This window comes from Dicentrarchus labrax, unplaced genomic scaffold (genome assembly GCF_905237075.1).
Source record: "Dicentrarchus labrax unplaced genomic scaffold, dlabrax2021, whole genome shotgun sequence".
NCBI lineage: Eukaryota > Metazoa > Chordata > Actinopteri > Moronidae > Dicentrarchus > Dicentrarchus labrax.
In genome coordinates, this window is record NW_026136715.1 from 5,450,509 (window position 1) to 5,474,960 (window position 24,452).

At 41.6% G+C, this 24,452-nt stretch overlaps 1 protein-coding gene across 1 annotated transcript in view; it reads right to left on the minus strand.

Moving 5' to 3' along the window:
• The window catches only part of plekhg5b (pleckstrin homology domain containing, family G (with RhoGef domain) member 5b), a 70,507-nt gene extending 50,144 nt beyond the window's left edge, over positions 1-20,363 (minus strand). Inside the window, exons 1-2 of the mRNA XM_051424185.1 lie at positions 19,978-20,363; positions 2,206-2,282 (exon numbers count right to left, since the gene is read on the minus strand). Of these exons, the coding sequence (XP_051280145.1) occupies positions 2,206-2,282; positions 19,978-20,059 (159 nt within the window). The 5' untranslated portion in view covers positions 20,060-20,363. The remainder of the gene's footprint in view (positions 1-2,205; positions 2,283-19,977) is intronic.
• Between the last annotated feature and the right edge of the window lie 4,089 nt (positions 20,364-24,452).

The following is a 24,452-nucleotide window of genomic DNA, read 5'->3' on the forward strand; positions in this document are numbered from 1 at the left end:
CCAAGGAGACCAGTGGCGTCAGACATGCTTTGTCCCACACTGCCTCCCCCCTGTGCAACAGCAGCTCATATCAACACAAATGCATCCACATACTTTAAAACACAGCACATGAACTCACCTTCTGCCTCATTCACAACTCTGCAAACACATCTTTAAAAAAAAAAAGACTATAAAAAACAGGACTGGGAAAAGTGGGATTGGGAGACACAATAATGTGTGGAGCAGAAAAAAAGGCAGCAGGAATAATTCAGGTTCAGCTCTTTCAGCTCTCTCTTCTTCCCTCACTTTATTATTCTCGGTTGCCATGGAGAAAAAACTATATATAACCATCTCTCTCTCCACGTGCTGACTGACTTCACCATCTTTTTCTCTCTGTCATCTTCCTTTTCCATGGTTTCCGCAATGAGGACAGCAAGGGACATCTTGATTCAATGGGAAAATCCGTCTAATGTTCGGCTCTAGTGGCAGACAAACCAAAACAGTAGACAGACAGACAGACCAGACACTATGTCGGTTTCCCTTGGTCTTCTGGCCAGACTCCCATTTTCAGAAACCAGTGGCTTCAAAGGAATAATTCATTTCACAGTCTAGTGGCCAGACACAGAGACCCGACACGCACGCCCCTTTTAACACCTAAAAGAAGAAAAGCCGCTTTGCCACTCGCTGCTGCACCTCCGCTGTGTTGTAATGCGACACAGGAGAGATGCAGTAACTTCTGGGGTGCATCCAACAAGGGTTAAAACGCTTATAAGCTATCACAGGAGTTATAGGGACAAAGTCAGGGTGTGTGCATCTTCATTTTAAAGCTGTTTTATTTTTAGTTCTTGTTTAGGCAACACTTTCTGAGATGTCCTGGTGCAGTAGCGCCACCAAGAGGCAGTCATGACCCCCCTACTAATACCCCGTGCTAGTCACATAATATGCTTGTATCTGATATTTTACATTAGCTACTATTCATTTAAGTATAATATATATTTTTAATAACTGTTAATGTGAAAATAGTAAATGCATAGCCAGCCAGTTGCTTTTGACCGTGTAATACTCCAAACCCTCCAGCGGGTTTTGGTTTTAATGTGCAACCCCAAGATTTTCAGCAACCCCATATGGGCATTTTCTAAGGGGACACCACTGTCCTGGTGGCTTAAGGGTGTGAGGCGCTGGCCACTTGATAGCACAACAAGTCCTCCAAATTACTACGATGTATGTAATTGCTCTCAAAGCGACACGTATAAGTGTTTGCTGATCCGATATATTCAAATCATTGTTGCAAAAAAAAGAAAAAGAAAGCATTTTAAGGTTAAAGTTTGGTTAGTTTTAGGCACAAAATAACCGACTTGGTTAGGGTTAAGGAAAGATCATGGTTTGGGTTGAAATAACTACTTGGTTCAGGTCAGGGACGTTTGTCATCATGGTTGCAATAATAACTACTTGGTAAAGATTTGGGAACGATTGTGGTCATGGAGAAAAGAAACCAACGTTGCCTGTCGGTAGGACACAGGAAACGAACAGAAGTGTACCGTGGCAAACTCTGACGTTTCGTTAACCCATTCAACCACCCCGACCTGTCTCTGCAGACTTTGTGACTCTATAACGACGTCGCACAATTTGCTCTAGTGTTCAGATGGATGAAAATCCTAATTGCTATGGGTGCTGGAGGTTTTCGTCACTTGAACACAAACGTGTCTCCAATCACGACGTCCGGCCGGGAACCTTGTTACATGTAATTTCCCATCTTTTTCTCTGTGCCCTCGTTCACTCTCATCTCTCTACTGTCCAAATGCTGGCAGATAGTGACAAAAAACAAGTGATCACAACTATCAGAATTCAATATTTTGGGTCTATGACTGGGCTGATTTGTCAGAAGAAAGACTACTTTCTAACTTAAAGGAATAGTTCGACATTTTGGGGAAATATTTCCACACACAGAAAGCAAATAAGCAAATTTACCCAAAAATGTCAAACTACTCCTTTAGGGATTCCTACTGACTGTTGCACTTGTTTTTTTGTTTTGTTTTTTTAATATTTTTTTGGCCTTTTACTGTCTCTAATTGACAGCTCAAGAGTGACAGGAAAGGGGGGGGTAAGAGAGGTGAAAAATGGCCACAGGTCAGAGTCAAACCCATGGCCACTGCAGTGACACCAGGTGAGCTACCTGGGTGAAATCTGTCCCTGCACAGACCTTCTTGGCAGGATTAAGGGTCTTACCTTAGAGGCCCTCCGGCGCTCAGGACACTCAGGGTGCTGGCACACTACCCAGTCCTCCTCCTGGACGGGCTTCTCATCTGAAACAGAACACACACGTCAATGTGACATCTCTCTTTATCACTAAAACACCAAACCAGCCACCCTGTCAGCAACACATCCATTAACACACCCTTCTTGGTAAAGCTGTAAGAACGTATTGTAGACACAAAGACTGAAGTCCCTGAATGTGTTTATATAAGGACGGAGTGAGAAAGGAGGAGGTAGAGTGACTACGAGTACGAGCAACACTCTCACACAGTAATAGAGGACAAAGAAACCATGTAAGTAAATGTAAAAAAGAACTCTGGTTGAAGAGATTGCTTGAAGGAAAGGTAAACAGAGGGAAGAGGGCTGGGTGTGTTGTTGGGAGGAGATCAGAGAGAAATGAATGACGACCAAGGAGACAGGAAGAAAATGGAGCAAATGAGAGGAAGCCCCATTCTGGTTTTTGTACAAAAGTGCACTCATCGTGGGTAAGCTCGCTGTACTCTGCCATAACAAATCACCATTGTCAAATAAACCTCTAAAATCTACTTGACTAGTTGGCCAACGCTGCACGGAGGGTATGATAAAAGGCAGTGTTTACCTCTACATCTTCTACAAGTAAACACACGATAAAGATATCATAACAGAGAACCCGAGCACACCCATATTTATCTGTCTGCCTAATGAGAAAAACAGAGAATACACGTGCAGGAAGGAGAAAGTAAGAGCAGGGAAGGGGGGGGGGGCAGACGGTAATGGAGCTTGCTGCAAAAAGTCTCTAGTTTCTGAGCATGACAGGACTTTGTAGTAAACCCTTTCCAGCAAGATCAGATAACCTGCTCGCTGTAATGTCAACTCTCCCTCTTTTGGACGAGACACGCATGTAATATCATCACTGAATCATCAGTAATGGAGACGCGCCGCCGCTAGAAAATGAAGTCACTTAGTGGCTGAACTTTAAGGCCAACTTCAAACAATAATTTGTCACCATGAAAGCGATGGTACAACAGCCGAGACCCTTCTCTGAGCCGGCGTACAGAACCAAGTCACCTTGAGTCATCCACTTGGCTACAGCTACGCTCACAGGTCAAGGGAGCTTGTGGGGAAGAGGGAAAACACTAATTGGTGCATACCACAGAGCCCGTGGCTTCCCCACTGGGAAGGGAAGGGTCAACCTGTCTGCAATGAATTTGCTCATTGGGAGTAAAAACAAGACTAGGAGTTCACAGCCACGCTAGCAGCTCTGCAAGACCGTATTTAGGCACCGCAGTGCTTTGAGCCAACTGCTAACTTGCAATGGACATGAACATGCTGTTATGTTCACTGTGTTCAGTATTTTTTGTTTAGAGTGCTAACATTTGATGATAAGCATTAAACACAAAGTATGGCTGGGGCTGATGGGTATTTAGTCTTTAGTTTTTCAAGTATTTGTCATGAAATGACTCATTTTGATCTAAGGAAGGTGCTATATGTGAAGTTAAAGGATCATTAAAGATATTACAATTCATCCTGAGCAGAACATGGATGTCTGTACCAAACAGCATTGTAATGCATCTAATAGTTGTCAACACATTTCACTAAATACCAGAAATGTCAACCTGCAGGTGGCACTAAAGGCAATGTCAGGGGATCAACAAAATCAAAAGGCTTCATCACCTGGGAGGCATTAACATTTGTACAAAGTTTCGTGCTTATTCTTGATGTTGAGATACTTCACAGAATAAGCAAAAACCTTGACCTGCTGGTGGCGCTAGAAGAAAACCAAAGTCAGTAGGACCCGTCCTCTGTGGACTGCATCTTTGTACCAAATCTCTCAAATCTCATGCCAGTCATTCTGATGCTATATATAGATATATTTTAGTCTGGAACAAAGTGGTGGATCGACCATCACTGCCATCCCGCTACCGTGGCTGAAAAGCCCCTTTGAACACCTTTCAACAATTCCACTGAGGCAGAATGCATTTTGTCAAACTTTCACCACCTTCCGGGTAAAAAAAGGTCTCCTCTATGTCTTTGCTGTGGTGCGCGCTCTCGGCTCTAACCGTGGCCTCTGCCAGCGGGCCTCAAGCTAACGGCTCCCCTCGGGTTTACAAGCTGCAGGCTGCGGAGGGAGCCTCCGGGTTTTATGGAGTGTTTCCCAAAGAGGCGGAACTTCCTTTACCACAGTGAGACTTCACAGATGACTTACATTCGTCAGGTGGAAAGAAACAAATACATGCTAATGTTGCCCTGTATCTGCTTTATGTGTAAATAAACAACTGCCATATTCACTTAGAATGTGATAACATGTCAATTTTGTTTGTGTCCACTGCCCCCAAGTGGCCACAAAATCAGTTATTGCAGGTAACCTAACCCAATTACCCCCTGGGGATCAATAAAGTATTTGATTCTGATTAAAGAGCTCAAACTCAACACAAAGACTGACATTCAAAGAAATGTTCGTGCTTTACCAAGCCAGAGTCAAAAGAACCAACTTTTTATCCAAAATTAAAACTACTGAAATGTGAAAGTATAAAGATTTGACTTGCAATGGTCAGTCAGAATTAAAAATTACATATATAAGCTCTACAGTCACCATCCTCTGAACTATTCATGTGTGGAACCTTTTTGGATTTGACACAATAGATGGAGAAATTGTCTCTAAAGGGAAGGCTTTCTGCTGCAACTTCTTAACGTATCATGACAACAAGTGGTGGCAACACACATGAACCGGGGTTACATGACTCGTCACTTTTCTTTCATTCAAATTTGATTTTAAAAAAGTGATTACCCTAATCGAGCCACAACCTCAATGCTACTCAAGCCTCTCCTTATCCCCTTAAACTCTCAGCCCTCTTCTTACTACTTGACCTTTACTTTGTATCGTGAAATCCATTGTCTGCTGAAGACCCATCTTCTCTCCTACTTGCTCATATCTTGCTGACTCTCCCTCTTTCTCTCTCTGATGAACTGGAATTCCTGAACTCAGCACTGCTGATTAAGCCAAAAGCAAACACAAGCACACACTATACACAAACACACGTGACAGCAGACAATGAGCTTGCACACTAAAGAGACAGTGGAGCATCCCATCTACACTGCTCTCTGCTGGCTTGCTCACCACAAAGAGACACTGCCTGGGGCAAAGACCCATTAGGCACCAATAAATAAGCCAGAGCAGTTCGAAACAATGCAGACTTGAACACACGCAAGATGTGCAAAGTATTTCAGCTTGTCAATCTCTGCTACCTCATTCTGTGACCATAATGCAACTACGAACATGGTTTTAAAGTGGAAATTAGTCATGGTTCTTGTATTTTCTTTTCTTGAAGATGCACTTTCCTTCCTTGTTTAGCTGAGGGAAAATGTAAAAGTGTTCCAGTGCTGAAACTATCAGTCTACTGAACATGTATCAAAGTCATTTATCAAAGCAAGAAACACCAAAACTTTGTGGTGTACAGCTTTTCAAATGTGATGAATTGTGTTTTCCTCCATTTTATATTAATATAGATTCATTGCTGGTCACGTAAAAAAGAAATTAGAAGCTGTCACCTCATGTACTGGTAAATTGCTATGGGACACTTTCATTCCTTTTTTCATTTAGAGAATAATGAATTAATGTATTAAATATGTCTATATATACACATATATCTATAAATTATGTCACTGACTGGGTCAGTGTACATGATAATTTCTTACTAAAAATGAGACAAGTAACCATTGTTTCAAGTATTCCTTTAGATTCTGAGTAAATTTGCCACTTATTGTAAATTGCATACATCAAGTGCTACAAGTGCCAGAAAGACTGAGGTGCAGAGCTCAGTTTAAAGATCTGTACTCTTTTGGTCCGAGATGCAATCCAATATTAAACTGCCAAACAAGTTCCACCAGGTCTTCCATCACCGCATCATGCCTTACTCTTCATCTCCTCTCACACCTCCGCCTCCCTCCGAGCCTCACCAGAACTCCATGTTTAGGCGGGGCGAGGCCGAGCCGAGCACACGTTTAGTCGCAAGCCTTACACACGTTTTTATGAGGAATGTTAAGAATGCTTCACTCTGCCTTCTATTTGGTGAGATCGCATCATGGCACATGGGGAGAGATTATTCTTTTTGTTTGCTCAGGCTTCGACTACTCTCCTCATCTTCAAGTTGTTCAGAGCCCTTCCACCCTGTATGTAATTTGACATGCACCTCCCTGCCAGGAGGAGATAGTTATGAAGACTCCAGAGAGACGAACACAGATGGCAGGCAGGCGGGATGGCATACGGACTGGGAAACCTGGCGAAGAGATAGCCATATCAGCACATGCAGCGTAGCAGGCAGGCAGGCAAGTGAGACCCCACAATACATAAATGTGGAATGAGTAGAGGAGAAGGTAAGGAAAGAAAGGCAGGTAGGGATATTTGGCCCATCAGGAGGGTCTGGTTAATAGATGGACAGATCAACAGGCCCGAGCAAGAAACTACATTTCCACTGTCTCCCAATTACATTTCACATAAATATAGATGTGAAGGTAATGACTGCAAATGCTGTAGTATTGTTATATTATATAGTATCACAACAAATAGTTGATTGTCTAGATCTAACGATGATTTACAGCAATTTTGGTGGAATTTAAATAGTTTTAATTAACCGATTCATAGAAACAAATTTTCCGATTTGGCCCAGTGCTTTACGGAAGCTCTGAGACTGAGAAGCAAGTGAGAAAAAGATCTGGTGCTCATTTTCTAAATTGTTTTCTCTCCTGTGTTTATGAGAACAGGTGTAAAAATAACATTATGCCAGAATATTTTTTTTTAATAGTGAACATGAATGTTTTTAGTCCTATTTATTAGAACATAGGACATTAGTGCACGTCAGCCTCTTGTGGCCAGAATAAGTGTCAACTTTACTCTAGAAAGATTTTCCCGGCAAAACTTTTTTTTAAACATTTTCTTAAGTCAGTTAGCTTAGCATAAAGACTGGAAACGGCTAGGAAAGTTGTGTCCAAGGTTCACAAAAGGGTAAAAACAACAAGCTGTAGTTTTAAGAAGGGATATGATTTGATTATTCATAGCTTTCTGGAAAAGTTACACAACAAGCTTTCTATGTTTAAGACTGCTTCTCAAACAAAAAATCTCACTTGGTGAACACTGACACCTAAATGGCCCCGTTCAGGGACTAACAACCCGAACCTTCACTGCTGAAACCCCACAGTATTCCTCTACAGGTGACTGAGTCCGGGCCAACTGAGCAGACGTTAAAACACGAGCAGGTTGCATCTGTTTCTAATGCTGAGGGTTCAGTGGCAGCGGGGGCAGGACGCAGCCCTCCTGCTTAATGTTGTTTTACCCCCATAGTGGTTAAATCACACACATGTGCATCACACACTCCCTTAACTTCCCCCCTCCCTCCATCTTTCTCCCTCCTCTGCCACATCTGAGTAACCCAAGCTCACCCCCCATGTATAAAACTGAAAACCGCAGGACAACAAGTGTAAACTGTTCCAGAGCGGAGTGGAGGAGCAGTCACCAATTTCCAATTCAGAAGATGGAGAACAACAAATAACAGATATATTCTGCTGACACATTTTGCTATTATTTAATGACAGCTATAAAAATACAGCTTCCCCAAGTATCTGGGGTCTACATGGCTGTTACATGAAGGTAGACTATCAGCTGAAAACTCAATACCCTGTCACCATATTTAAGAGGGGTCATGAGGGGATTATCTGCATATCTTGAATTTTTCAGGGCATTTATGTCAGAAAGTACAGTAATTTGTCAAGTACAAGCTGATTATTATATAATAGCATGGCCTTTTGTGTCAGACTATTCTTTTTATGGGCTTTATTGGCGCTAAACTCCAAGCAAAACAGGAGCATGTTACTGGAACCCGTGGCTGACTATGACCTGAGGAATGCCTAGTGTGTGTGCTTGTACACTGGGGATATTTTGGACTGGCCTGGTGAACGCAGTGTACAGCAGGAGGTTAGAGCTGGGATGAAGCCATGGACTGAAATTCTACTCAAACCCAAATTAGGACTCACCAAACAACCTCATTTTGTTCAATGACGGACAATTCATCAGAAGCTTTCCTCGAGCGGTGAACACCCAGCCCACATGCAGGCCAAAGGCAGGCTTGTAGCTGTTGGTGAGCCCTTGTGGTGGTGATCAACTTTTCATATCAATGTTAATACAATGTGTAAAATTAACATGGTATTGATGTTATTGGTGTTGTTGACATGATGTGCAAGAAAAATACAAATAACTGTAAAAATCTTCTCATATTCGTACTTATCCAAATAAAAATATTGTTGTATGGCCAGTGAAATGACCAAGGTCTTCAAATAACAATTATTTTAATTATCGAATTGCGTTTTCTTGATTAAAATCTAAATCGTCCATCCACGTTATTCCTAACCCAAAGACACCTTGTGTGAATTTTGCGTATGACTCCCAGTTTCCTTTAACTGGTGTCTGCCAGACTTAGCAGCATGCAGGTGTCTTCCCTTTTCTTAAGAGATTTTTGGGAAACAAATAATGTGGGAACCCAACCTGTCACACCTTATTGGGGATAATGTGATCATTCTCAGGCTCTAAGAAAAAGCAGCTGTAGTAGTGATGGGAAGTCTCTTTTTATTGAGTCAGATTTACTCTTCTAGCTTTTATAACTCAGCCAAATTTAGTAATATTTTGACCTTTGATTGGTATGTGTGCACATAGTATATTAACTAAATTATTTTTTAAATTTTACTTATAAATTACTAATACTAAACCTTACAATTTCCAGAATACCATCATTTTACATTATGCTTGGTATAAAACCTTGAATAATGTAGAAACATCATAAGTGTATTATAAATGTATTTTATTTATACTGAACTGTGGATGTTGGCAACTGGTCCAACATACAAAAGTCTCACCATGCCTGGGTCTTAATGTTATTACCAAAGTGAGACATTGGAGACATTTTTGGATTGTTTTAATTATTGCTTTAGGCACTTTACATTTTAGGATCATCCTGTTATTTTGTCTGGTTTTGTCATTTATATAAAAAGAAAAAACAAGCTATCATGGGGGAGCCAGATCCCATCGTTCACTCAAAAGAGCCGTCTCGTTCACAAACAACACATCACTAACCTGTAGCCAACTCGCCAACTGTTGCAGACACTGGTGAGCCCACAACTCACACAAGATATCATGGTTTCATCGAACCAACAGTTCAAAACCACAAGATATTATGTAAACTATCATATGACAAAGGAAAGCAGCAAAACCCTGGTTTCTATGAAACAACATCTTGATTAATTGTTTGTATTGTGTTGGCTTGTGAGGCATGGTATTAGGCATGTCAATGCTGATGATGCTGAACAAAAAGCATGCAAACAGATCAGTTGCTAGCTGAACAATGAAAGTACAGAGGACTCACAGGTCTGTACACCTCCGGCCTTGCTGTTCATCCTTCACAAGGACACAACTGCACATTTTAAATTATTACCTTAAGCACAGACATACTGCAGTTTCATGGTGCTACATGACTGGGAATGCAGCTGTGACTCTCACAATACTGATTCTGAGGACTGATTCTGTTTTTGTAGAAAGGGAAAGTATCTTTAAACTCAGACGCTCCAACAGAGTGAGGGAAATGTATTCAGTGGAGGCTTGCATGGGGCTTAATTACAGAGATGGTGAAAAGGTAAGGATCAAAGCCTCACTGTTCCCTCTGTGGCATTCCTCTTTTCGGTCTCTGCCAAACAGGTCTGCCTCAGCAGGCACCGTCCTTAAGCTGACCAGAAAGTAGCCGGATTTCCAAGAGTCTGGCTGGCAGAGAGGAGAGGATGAAGAACATTCCTCCCCAGCCCTGTGTTATCACTTCCCCTTCGCTAATGGCATAAATCGGGCGGCACAGCGGAAAGCAAGTGCCCCTGTGCCACGTCAAAAAAGCACTGAGAGGAGACAGGGAAGCATTTCAGTTCAGCTATGCACTTCTTCAGTGGTAAATATTTCATCTGTGGAGCCGGTCTCATCCGCTCTTTCCCTCTCTTCTCTCTCATGTGAGGTTGTCTTCATGCCAGGTCACTGAGTGCTTTCCACGGAAGAACACAGCAATGGAAAAAAAAAAAAAAAAAAAAACCCTTTCCATGATGGTGCTTACACCCTTAGCTCAAAAGTACAAGTGAACCAGATCATCTACTTGCACAAAGGTTACATAGAACAATGTGAAGTCATGTCGGGTCCATGTTAAATCACCAGTATCACCCATCATGATGAATAAGGATGAGAGTTAGTGGTCTACACATATTTCTTTTTCCGTTATGCTGACTAATGTTCATGTTATAAATAGAGAGATTTCCAACATGATATCATAGGTAAAACTCAACCAAGTTTACAGCTTGTTACTCCTTCCCGACCAGAGGAGAAAACCAGAGGAGGCTACAGCCCCGCTGGCAGCTCTGTGTGACTCTACTTGAGCTAAATGCTAACTTCTGCATGCTAACATATTCACAATGACAATGTTAACATGCTAATGTTAAGCATGGTATCATTTTTATCATGTTCATCATCTTAGTTTAGTGAGTTGGCAAGCTACTATTTTCTAATTAGCAGTAAACACAAAGCTGAGGCTCATTCCATTTACAGGTATGTGGTCAGTGATGTTTACAAAGGAGGAGAAATAATTGTATATAATGAGTACTATGAATGTATACAGGAAGTGGATATACCAGCATCACAGTATGTGTACCAGAGTCAATAAAATAAAATCTTGTGGGAGAAATAGGATTAGTTCATTCAGAAAAAACCCCTATCATGTACATTTAAATATCTTACCTATAACATATTTATTCCCGTTTGGTTTAAAATCTGTTGTTCACTCTCCCAAAGAACCTTTAAAATTCAACTTGTGGCATCTGAGGCTAAAACTGATAAACAAAAACCAATCCATTGCCAAGCTTTCCCTTTTATTATGAGAAAACACACACACACACACACACACACACACACACACACACACACACACACACACACACACACACACAGACACAGACACACACACACACACACACACAGACACAGACACAGACACACACACACACACACACACACACACACACACACACACACACACACACACACACACACACACACACAAATAAATCCACCATTTAGTCAGGTCATCCTAGTTCCACAGCTTACCACACAGATCATGGATGACGTCCAGGGATGAGGACCAGGAGTAGCGCTCTATTCCCACTTGAGTGAGAGAGGAGGGCAGCGCCTCCAGCTCATAGGCTCCGCGCTTCTTCCAGTACAGGAACATTGTGAGTTCTTCAACCAGCTAACTAATGAATACTTAACCTATTTGTTCAAATCATCACCCTAAAACCTAACTCATCCCACAGTGTTACTTGTGGAACCGATATGTCTAAGCAGCCCCCTGACCCGCCACAAGTAATCATAATCTGACCTTCTGCAGACAATCAATACACCCTTCTCAATAATCATCTTTAAAACATAAATCTTGCCAGCCCAACTCAACTAAAGTCAACTTTAAACTCTGCCAACTGCCAGCACCTGTACAATTACCTCATTCAGCTGAGCCTCAAAACACTTTGCTTTGAACCTTCTGTCCAAGTCTGATTCTACTTGAAGGCCGGTCCAAGTGAGCAAGCAGACTTTCCTCAAGTATAATCCATTACATCTCCAGGGGACCATATTATTGATTCTAAACCTGGAATAGGTTTTAACGCTGCCATCCAGGTTTTAACGGGCAAGTCTGAAGTGGGTAACAGGTGATATGACTACAAAAGACGAAAACATGTCCTCTCGGCCTTAATTCTGATGCTTCATCCTGTTGATTCTGTAGATTTCAGTTCTCCACTAATCATCCACTGAAAGCCACCCACTAAGTGCTGTCAAACACCAAATGCTGCCCTGTTCTAATCCATTTACCAGAGCTATTCCTGATTAAATTACATGCGCCCAACTGCTAAAAGGTGTTGCAAATTTATCTCCCCCAGCAAGTAAAATGTCCTCTGCTGTCGCCTTCCCTGAGCCTCGGCTTTATCCATTGCAAAGTTTCTCAAACCGTACCAAACTTGTGTGCGAGGCAAGCTGCTCATGTTAAAGCCCTGTGTAGGATCTCCTGGCGATAGGGGGGCTTTCTGCCCACACCATCAGACAAGTGTTGTATTCATGCAGAGGTGAGTTGCATGCTGGGACAGGCAATCTGGGCCAATGGCTTTTGGACTGGGTGACACAAAGATCTCTTTTAAACCTCCTCCTACATCCAGAGTGGACTTTCTTTATGTTTTGCGCAAACTGTAAAAGGCTGACATTTTTCTGCATTAATTAGTGCCCGCGCCCTTTATGTCTCTTGACAGATTTATTCCTTTTTATGAATGCACCAGCTCTGTGGTGAATGAGCTCAGTTATTTCTGTGGAGGTACAATGCACACATTGGCCTCTTGGAGATGTGAAACAGCAATGACCAAAAGGAGTCCCCTCATAAAGATCCTTATCTGGGACAATGCGCTCTACTTCTCTAATATCTTCCAAAACTAACTGAAGGGTTAAAACAACATGCAGTTAAATATCTCAAGTTGAGTCATAATATTTTCCCCGGTGTCGCTAAAAGGCTGATGCACTGCTATTATGCATCTAAAATGGGAGAAGAAATACTGTGAGAATGTACTGCACCGGCCGGGGGAAGGGAGGCACGTTGTCACACACAACGACCCACATGTCCAATTTTGGGATAAGAAATTAGAGGGTAGGATGGGAGCTGGTTTGCTGCTCAGCTCTGGGCTTTGCAGACATATGGTAATAATCTGAAGCAGCTTTGAGCACGCGGCTTCCCTTTTAATGAAGAGAGCAGTCGTGCAGCATGAGAACTGGGCTGCAAATACGAGGGCCAATTTCCACCTACTGCAGAAACAAAGAGGGGAGCAGAGGAGGTATTAGACAGCTTCGCTTTCATCATCGTCCATTAGATCACCTTTTAATAAAAAAGATGCTTTTTTTAGCCATTGTGAGGCCAGAAAGTACCTGCCTCCATTATGGCACTAGTACTGACATTCAAATGCATTTTGATCTGATCTCACGCAAAAATAATTAGGTTATTAAATCTTATTACATTAATTCAGGAATGGACTCAATGAAAACACTAACACATATTCTTTCCACAGCGAGGGGCTCTGGCAGCTGTGTGCACACATGGTTTAGGTCCAGTCATCCGTTAGAGAGCGAAAGTCTAACAATCACAACTCGGGATGTAGGTGAATCTACTTTTTCCACCACCAACACATATTCCTGAGTTCTGAATACCAGTCAATGTTTCAGTGTTTTCAAGCAATTTAGTGCTTTCATAATTGTGAAATTAAGATAAAGAATGGTAAAATTAAAACATCAGAGGCTGAGATATTCTGCCCAGTAAACTCCAAAAACATTGGATCCTACATTTCCCATGATGCAACATGGTCCTTTAATTAGACCCTCTCTGCCTCCTAAACACCCTCGTCTTTCAAACCCCTCACCGCCAGTTTACAATGCAGGCTTCCTTTTAAAAATATTTGAAATTCAAAATTGGGTTCTGTATTAATAATGCATCTCCTTCACTCTGAGCATCAGTATAACAAAAACTAATGTTGAGCTCAACTAACACCAATTAGTTTTAGTATGAGACAGAAATAGCATGCAAAGCCTCCTAGCGTGGTGCGCATGAATGAACTGACTCCTCAGTAGAATCACACTCACTAAAGTATTAATGGTGCGTTGAGACATGAGTGTGTGAGCGGGTGCAGTACGACAAGACTGTAAATGAGCCTGTTGGAGTGTGTGTGCTGTGGGGAAAAAAAGTGTGTGAGCCAGAGTGTTGACAGAGGGAGTGCAGTGGAAGGCTTGAGCGTGCCCATGTGGAGGAGGTCTGGGGTTATATTTAGCAAGGTGGCCCATCAAACAGGCCGAGGTTAACCCTTCGCCGGCAAACTAAGACTACGAGTAGTTTAACACTTCTCTGTGTGAATCCTCTCAAGGGGAAAAAAGTTTCAGTTTCATCAAAGAGTTACTCGAAAAACGGATTCCAGCCAGCCTGGTAGCATCTCAGATGTAGAGAGTAATAAGTACAGCCTTTTACCTGCACGCCTCTACAACGTGTAATGTTAGACAGACTGCTGCTTATTGGTGCACGGACGCTGATGAGTTTTCCTCCATTGGTATTGAAATTTGGTACCGAATGACAATGACAGATCTTTTTATACTCTGAAGTATCAACACAATTCGGTCAGTGCCCTAAAAGCATTGGTACCCAGCCCTATGTATAACTAACATTTAGCTGCCAACAAGACCCATATAACAATGCTAGTGTGGCGATGTTTAGGTATAATGTAGAGCTGCAACGATGAACTGATAGACAGAAAATGTATCCGCATATTTTGTATTCGTTAAAGTCATATTTCAAGGGACAATGGCAAGTATTAGCTTGCTTCTCCAATGTGGGCGGTTGTCCCACCGTCTGGTCCAAAAATGGTTTAGCCGACTTCACTGAGTCAGAACTGAAGCAGCATCACACTGCGCACTGTTTTTAACAATCACTCTTTTAAGTTTCCATCTATTAGTTTTGAGGTTTGTGGGCTTTTTAAGACTTGTTGTGTAAAGTTTACAGCCTGCTATGCTGTCGCTCGGTGTACAAGGACACAGCTTAAAAAGAAAAGAGAGACAGTCGACTGACAGAATGGGAGTCAACTCAGGGTCTTGGTGATTCGAATCATTGAGTTTTCAGAGGCAGCCCTTTAAATTAGTGTTAAAAAACAAATTGAAATGTTGAGCAGATGATGGAGGCAGATAAAAGTTAAGGGATCACCAAAGTTATTACAGTCTATCCAGTTTATTATAGTTGTTTAAACATTTCGGCCAGAAAGATTTCATCTAAGCTGGGACGAGGTACCTAAATTTAAAGTACACCCTGGCAAAAAAAACACAGAACATGTAGATTTTATGTATCTTATATTTTCTTCTAATAACAAAACACTGATACGAACCATTGGATACTTGCTGCACTGAAGAGGGTGTGCAGGACCATCCCCACCGAGTGAATTACTATGAGACGTCATGTAATTTAACTGTCCGCTCTTAAACCAGCAGTTCACAGGGACAAACAACCACTCTTCAACTTGTTGATATGAATAATCCCATAATTGAAACAATCTGGTTAAAATTGCAGTGGGGGCTGCCGTTGAGAAGCCAATAACAGAGTCAACAGGAATCAAAAACACTTATTCCCTAAAAGTACAGTTATTGCCATGTGGAAGGCTGCAATACACATAAACAGTCATTTAGCAAGGGTGGAGGTTATAAATGTGGAAGGACGCATTCAGAAATAAACATTTGCCTTTATGTTTCTTAAGTTACAGAAGGTGTATGTGTGTGTGTGTGTGTGTGTGTGTGTGACCTTAACATAGCCCCTCTAATTATCTGCTGCACTGTATGAAGAGGAGAAGCTCACTCTGGTTGGTCTATACATGGGGCTTAAAGGTTGACAGACAATACAGATGGGGGGGGTTTGATCATATATATATATGTTATTGGTTAGAACACTAACCAATAACCAAATATACACACCTGTACAAAGTTTATGTACACAAATTAAATGAAAATGCAAAGCAGAGGTTTGTTCTCTAATCTGATCCGATGATGCAAAACAGCAGAGTAGGACAAGGACAGAGAAGACCCCTCAGGGCAAGAAAACAGTACATCCTCTGAAATCTGAACCTAAAAAACATCCACTGTTGTGAAGCAATGTCCCACAGAAATGAGAATAACAACTATACACGGCGCCCAGAAAGAGGGTAATAAGAGCTGCGGAGTTAAGAGCAGTAGAACAGTCTCAGCTTCTGTTGACTATCAGCCATTTCCAAGTGTTCTGTGTGTAAGAGAAAGGGATGCTGGGAAAAGATACGTGGGAGAAACTGGCCTCCAGCTGTGAGCGTGTGTTTATGACTTCATCTGTGACAGCAAACATAAAAACTGGCTCTGTAGTGAAATGTAGAAGGTCACCTGTATGTGTATTGTGATATTTACCTGTGCTCAGTGGGCCACATTAAAGGAACACTTCGACACTTTGGGAAAGACACTTATTTTGCTTTTCTTTGCCGAGTAACATGAGATGATTGATTCCTCTCTAATATTAGCCTGTTAGCAGCTAAAGCCAGGAGTCAATTAGCTTAGCGTAAATACTGGAAGTAGCTAGCCTGGGTTTGTCCAAAGCTAAAAACGTCAATTGTTAACGCATTGTGTCATTGAGTCTTAGACGACCCACGTTTTATTAGTCGGATAGTCGCAGAAAAACAAAAATAACGTCAGATTTGGATTCTCCTTGTAACCGTGACAAGAGAATCACAGGATTGTCGCAACACAGATCTTTTCTCTTGTAACACATAACATATAACACGTACCTAATATGTTAACTGTACTAGCTGCTGCCATTAGATAGTTAGCAGTCCTACTCGCTGTCCGTACCCAGACTCGGAGCTGGAAGGACACAGTTTAAACACCACTAGCGTAGGAGCAGGGGACCCAGCAGCACACAGACCAGCTGATTTACAGCGGCTCCAACCAGGACTCTGACTCTGAAGATAAAGACACGGCGGGTTCAGGCAACGACAGGAGAGAGGCAGAGTTTGTAGTAGAGTAACTGTTCAGGTTATACATCCTCCATCGTATCGATAAGTCGCTTTGAACAACAAGATTTGCGTGATGTTGTACTACGAATAAATCAACTAAATGTTCACTCTCTTTGCTCGTTCTTCCGACACATTCAGACTCATTACCACTTTTTCTGTTATCATTCAACAGGCGGGTGTTAAAATATAGATAAATAATTTAGTTAATATCATTTAAATTGAAATTAATATCAGCTTTCTCTAACAACTACTAGTCGACAGCCCTAAAACGTAACTTATTTTTTTCGTTTTTTAAGTTCAACTTAAAAAGTGTTTGACTTCTGGTGTTATTTGAGCTTTTCAAAGCCCAGAATATAAACAACACTGTTTAAACTGTTAGTTGCAACCAGTACTTTTCAATATTCTTCTTTTTCTTTTTCCAAATCCAAATACACACACACATATGTATACATAGTGTGTCTGGTGGTTGTACGTGAAATGAAAAAGGCATTTTTTTAATGTAATATGACCTTTATGTACTCCCTGCTGTAATTAAATCCACATACAGGAAGTATAGTACAGAAAGAATGAGATACGATGGAGGAAATTAATTTTCTGTCAGACACAGGGAAGAGGATCAGAGAATTATAGTCTGAATCACATTCAACCAGAGAAAAACAAGCTGCATTGCAAGGTCGACCAGTATTTACGGCGGTACAAGAAAAGTCAAACTTGCAGTCTTGAACAGTTTTTAAGACCGAGAGTACAATCAAAATTACCACTAGCCATGAAAAAATGACTACAGAGCCTGGCGAGTCAGCAACATCAAGGGCTTCATAAAACAAATAAAAGGTTGTCGTGCAATAACATTAAGATGAGTTGCCACATCGCACATGATGCTGAGATAATTATTCTTGAGCAGATGGATAGAAGACAGAAAAACAAAAAGCAGAGCAAACTGTGACCCAGAGTGCCATCAGGAAGAGGCAGAAGTGCAAAGAGTGGAAAAGAGAAAGGAAATTACTGCCGGGAAAAAAAACAGAACAATGGAAAGAGAGGCTGAAGAAGGAAGTTTGAACTGTAACAAGCCACGAGCCAGGCAGAAATCACAGAACACACACACACACACACACACACACCATGGCATAAGCACCCAGATTACACCAGTTTAGTCAGGCTCGAGTGTTACAGCAGGAAGACGAAACACTCCAAATGTTCCCTCTGATTAATCTGAAAAAGCTGATCTCACCACAGGGTCCATTTAGTAGCTGTACTGGAGCTTTCAATCGTATCACATGACCTTCATCAGCAGATGGGACTTTGCCCAGTTGTCGTGGAATTGCAGAAAATTTCAAATCCCCCCCCGAGAGAGCTCCCCTCAACTGATGAGGATCATGTGATGTGATCAAAAACGCCACAGCAGCGACTAAATGGACTGTTTCCTCAATCACTGTACCAAAATGAAATGAAATCAAAATTTTGACATCTACAACTGCATGCAAACTCAATCTGCTGATGAAGATTGTGCGATACGATCAAAAGCTCAAGAGCAGCTACTAAATGTACCTGTTGTGATGAAATTGATTTGTCAAGTAAAGAAATAGCAATTTTTTGCACTTAATGTCTAAAAAAAATACTTTTACAACAGAGAAAATGTTCATATTTTGTAAGCATTTCCCAGTAAATTGGTTTCTGAACACTTTCTTGTCAAACTATCTGCTGATGAAGCTCATGTGTTAATATCGAAAGCTCCTGAATCAGCCTTCGTAACACTTTTTCCTAACTGCTGTTTTCGAAGGTCAAGCATAAACTTCAGCGAAGTGCGAAGAAAAATTCTAAATTTGAGCATCAACGGTCCCCATCTGCTGAGGAAGATCAGGTGATAGCACCGAAAGCTCCGGCACAGCTACTGAAGGGACCCTCCAGTGAGACTACAGGCTACACTTCTGCAGCTTATTGAACAGTGGAAATAACCTGCAGTCAGACCAACATCCAGGTGTTTTTTATTTTAGGCCAGAGCCTCGTGCAGCCTTCCCACAGACGATGGCCGACACTTTAACATCCTGGTACTTCATTACAAAGTACGAGCTGAGATTTGTAGTCCTTGTTTTTATTTTTTGGATGGCGGACAGACACCAGACAAGACATCAGGTCCCAGATTAGACCAGTGTGTTTAAGACAGGCTTAAGACTCCGGTGGCCTGGAACATTGAAGGGTTCCAGACTCAACCAATTAAGGCGGCTAAACTTTAACCCCACGCTTACTGTATCAACCCATGAACTGCCAGCACCGCATACATCGTACAGTGGACTCACAGAAGATTAATCTGCAACACTTTTGACCATTATTCAATCATTTAGGTCATTTTTAAAACAAAAAATACCAAATATTCACTGGTGCCAACTGTTAAATGTGAATATGTATTTGTTGCCTTCATCTCCTGTTACTGTAAACTCATTCTTATTGTTGTTTTTTGGACAAAACAAACAATTTAAATACATAAACTTCGGCTCTGGGAGATTGCAATGAGCACCTTTCACAATTTCCTGGTGGCAGATTAATTTATTAAGGAAATAACTGTTAGCTGCAACCCTGGAAAAGTTAAAATATTAAAATGTTCACTTTGATGTGAGTTATGAGCTGGGGGAGAGAGCACACAGATGGCAGGTCTGTGGGGGGAGGAAAAAATACAATAAATAGTGTTGGTTGGGGATTTACAAGAGCTAATATCTATCATCTGAGTTTATGCTGAGTTGTCCGAAGGCCCTTCATCAAGAAGAGAGCTTCAGATCATTGTGTACTGTCCTCCCTGACTAAAATAGTACCCCTCACCTCCAGCTGGGATAATTGCTCAAGTCACTTGCCAAATCCAAGCCATTAACTTTGATGACTGGAGGGAAGCATGAAACAAAGATGTGGTGCCTTTGGATCAAAGTCCTGAGAGCCCCCCCCCCCTCTTCCTATCTTGACTTCTTACAGAGCAAGAGCTCACAGTTGAATTACACAAGGTGTTTCTTAAAGAACAAAAGCACTCAGGTGGCTCATTTTAAGGAGCCAGAGTAAGCTGCTGATGGTGGCACTGATATGGAAAAGGATGATCAACAGCTGACTTCATGAATTTTTACTTACTGAGTCGTAATCTGAGACCGAGCCAGCTCCTCGGTGGCGATTTGTGCAGAACTGAATTCATGGTCCACTTGTTTGGCACCATCTATGCATGCAATATCCCTCCTGGACAAAAAAACAAAAGCCTCCTGCACCAACTCCAGCAGCTCCTCGCAGGTCGGTCTGTCTGTCTGTCTGTCTGTTTAGGGATGGCAGGCTCCTCCAATCCTAATCAAAGCAGCAGATGTCTTAATGAGCACTCTCCTCTATGGCATTCTGTCTTATTCTTCCCATTCCTGCCGTCTGTCGTCCGCCTCTCAAACGCAGTGCGCTCAGCCTGCAGGATCCGGTCGGTGGCGAGCACAAAGCTGCAACTCACATCACGGTGAATGCGCGGAAAAGAGTGTGCAAAAAAGAAAAAGCATCCCCACCACCTCCCCCCTTCCCTTCCCTTCCCTTCCCTACCTCCCCCCCTCCCTCCCTCGGTTCTTACAATGAAAAGTTAACAGAGGTCTAATAACCACTGAGGTTCAGCTGCAAGTTTGGACGCCGTGCTGAGCTGGAAATAACCTGTTGCTTGAGAGAAAGAAACCTCCGCGATGTCCAGAGAAAGCGTCTGTCGGTGAAGCTCCGTCGGTGGGGTTACGACGAGGCTTTTGAGGCGGTAGTCGGGGTAAAAAAAAAAAACAACAACAAAAAACGCTTCTTCAGGGGGGCTTTAACACTGCAGATCCACGGGTGGACTCCCTTCTGTGAACTTTACGCACCGCGCCGCTGGAGTTGAGCACAGACTGTCCGCTGCTGCTGCTTCGTCTCGCCGCCCTCTCTGACCCACCATCGGCTCTCCTCCATTCATTCACACAACCTGGATCCACAAAGACTCACTCGGTGCAGCTCTCTCTCTCTCTCTCTCTCTCTCTCTCTCTCTCTCTCTCTCTCTCTGTCGCTACAGTGGCGCTAGAGGCGCCAGAGACACCGACGGTACATCCACTCAACTCAATTCAAATGTGCTTTATTGGCATTAGGAGTCGATGAGGCAAAATAAATATGAATTTTCTTACATTAAAACAAGAAGAAGAGTAGCACAAAGTTATTGTTATGTGTGTGTTTGCATTATATGGTTGTGTTCATGTGTAGGATAGGTAGCCTATTTGTGTGGGTGATGTTGTATGTTTGTTAGAAATAATCATTAAACAAACTAAATTACAGTTACAATAAACCAGTTCCCAAACTTTCTCCTTAAGCAACGGCTTTTCTATCATTAAGTAAACTGATGACCCCTGACTAATATCCACAATATTACTGCACAATAAATTTAACTATTTTGAGCTAATTATTTCCATTTAAGGAACTTTTTATACAATTATCTGTCCGTATTATGCATTTTTAAAATAACTTCTAACAATCATACAGACTCAATAGGCTTATTTTCTGACAAATCTAGTGTTTTTTTGTCCCCGGCATATTTTTCTTTTAGACAATTTACTTTTTTTTCTCAACAGAAGTGACCCAAATGCTAAGATATCGGCCAACTGTGTAAATTTATAAAGTGTCCTTACACCACTTAAAATCAAGAAGGCGTTGCGACCCCCTGTGAAGCTTTGGCGACCCCAACGGTTGGGAACCACTGGTGTAACTAGAAGACATGGATATAAAGGAGCTAGTTAGCCCCAGTATTATTTGGAAAAAAAACCTTTGGATGCTTATTATAGAAAAAAAAAATACTTGGTTTGATTTGTGCTTTGTATTTTCAAACAGTGAGTTAAACTTTTACAAGCGTGAAAGATTTAAGGATGAAGAAGAACCAATAAGTTTGACAAATGTAACACTATTTAACACAAGCTTGGCTGCAGTCACTGGAGTGTAAACTTCCCCAAACCAAATACAGAGCAGGACAGTGGCTATCATTATTCCAAACCGTGATATACTCTTGGCTCCCATCACACAGGAGATGTTCCAGTCAGGTAAACAGGTATTTGTCAAACGTAAGCTCTGGTCGTGTTAGCATTTAACATTCCTGTTGCCTTTGGAAATAACACTTTACTACTACAGGTTGTAGGTTGCGAACCTGGGAACATGCTCTACTAATATTCAACATCAACTGACATTCAAGGCCTTTTACATGGGTCCTTCAACTAGGGCTGCCTGATCTGAGGCCCTGACTTGAAGAGGGGCCTTGACAGGGTTCCCACTCCTCTTGTGTTTTCCTCTCCTGCTTTCCAGGACACTTTCCAGTTGTTTTTGTTAACAAAATTCACAAATGGTCATATAATCTGTGGTTTCAGGCAAGATGACTGCATTAATTTGGCCACAGCCCATAAGTAACAGTTAAAATCAAGTAGAATTTATTTTATTTTATAATAATAATAATAATAATAATAATAATTCATCTTCTTGATAGTTAAAGCGTCCATTGTGCATGTATTTATCAACCATAGCAACAAGAAATGTGATGCTATATGCATGTCGATATGAGAATTGCGCTCAGAGCTCTGGAAAAAATAGACTCAAAACTGAAAAGATCACTGCTAGTCAGTTCCACTTTTCACGTCATGTTCCAAACAAAATACACACCTAAGTTTATGTAGGCAGTCTGAATGAGGGGCTTAAATACAAACATTTAAATTTAATACATTTCCAGGTGTTTCCATGACTGGAAAACTAGTCTCTAAATTTCCAGGTTTTCCAGGACTTGTGGGAACTCTGCCTGTGTAAAAATCTAATTTTACACAGCAAAACTGGGGTTGTACACGGTGCACAAAAGGTGAGGGAAATAGGGGGAGGTTAAAAGGGGCCCAACAGTTTTGTTTTTGTCCTGAGGATCCTTTACCACATTGATCCAGCCATGGTGACATTACGTTGTGTGGTTTCAAAAAATCAATCCACATCGTGACCTCCTAAATCCATCTAAATCAACCATGTATTTTTGAACTGAGCTGAACTGAGGGGTAACAATGGCACACTGCCTCTGCATTGTCACTTTACTCAACCAGTTGTCTTTGCAGGCGACAGATGCACCGTTTGTTTGGGAGGGAGGACACCACATAAGTGCAGCACAGATCAATGGCTTTTAACAACACAAGGCTTAGTCAAAATAGAGCTACACAAATGAGATTTCTGCAGGCCCGTTGGTAGGTGTTTTTCATACTTTTCTGTATGTATGGATGGTATCCTGTTTAGGAAATACAGCTGAAGAAATTACTTATTTTTAAAAATGGTAACAGCTCTATCACTAAATTTAAAAAAATTGATGCAGGTGACACCAAGCTTTAATTTAAAGTGTGCAGATAAATGGCAGCCACGTCAAATAAACCCAAAAAAGTGAGGGAACAGATCTGTGGTTTGTGCTCGCTTGTTATATAATTAACAATTTAAATATGTTCTGGACCGAAATGCATTTCACAGATGTGTGTTGTTATGTCTGATCATCAATGGGTGCATGTAGACTGTCTAGTAGCACCTCTACAGCAGGATCACTCTTTGGCTCGCATGAGGTCTATGGGAAAACATCTGACCTGACAAAGCCAAAACAATGACTCTGCCAAAATGTAGCTGTGTCGTGTTTGTGTGCTCCCACCCTAAATAAAGAGGCGGGGAACAGCGAACAAAGAAAAGCGAGGGGGCAGAGAGGGGACGTTAAAACAGCCCACTTAACAAATTAGCAATTCTTCACTGTGTGAGTGGATGTTTACAACCGAGTCCTCCTTTAATTGTGCCAGTCAGATCATTTGAAAGTCTGTCTGCATGCAGTTCTTCAGAAGCGGTTAGTCATTTCTTAAATTAGTCTTGATTTTGAAGCATTGGGAACCACTAGATATTCAGTATTACAGGCCAGTGTCTTGAAAGTTTTTATTGCAGCTTTCCTGCCCTTGAGACTTCTTGTATGGGAACATCTGCTTTTGTTCAGAGCAAAATCTCACCATACATTTGCTGCCCCCTAGAGGTCCAAAAGGAAGCACCAAGAAACAATACTGTGTTTGAATTGTATCTTTTATATCCCACAAAGGCCTACATAAGAAATCGTAAACATGTTGCATTTACAAAACGCCTTGGATGCACGAGCACGTGTCTCTTTAACACAATACAAAATGTGCAACAGTTAGTGCAGAGCGAGTCAGCAATAAAATGGAGCAATTCAATAAAACCTCTGACTGGCATAAAAACACAATACTGACAATTTAGCTTATTCCTTTTTGTAAATCCATCAGATTCACAGGGAATGTCACGTCAAAGAACCCACCTTAACTGCCCCGCCCTTTTCTTTACTTGAGGGTTTGATGTAAGCATGAAAAGTCTTGGCAGTGGGTATTTTATCCAATAATACAACTGTCACAAATAAACAAACTCCCGTCTGAATCAGGGACTACAGTGCATTATGTAATACACAGATCAAATGGCCAAAGGCTGGCTGAATTCTACACGGATGTATAACTATATATGACTGTGAAACAAATAAACTGTTTCTAAAAAGCACCTGAAAGCAAGAAAATCACAAAGTC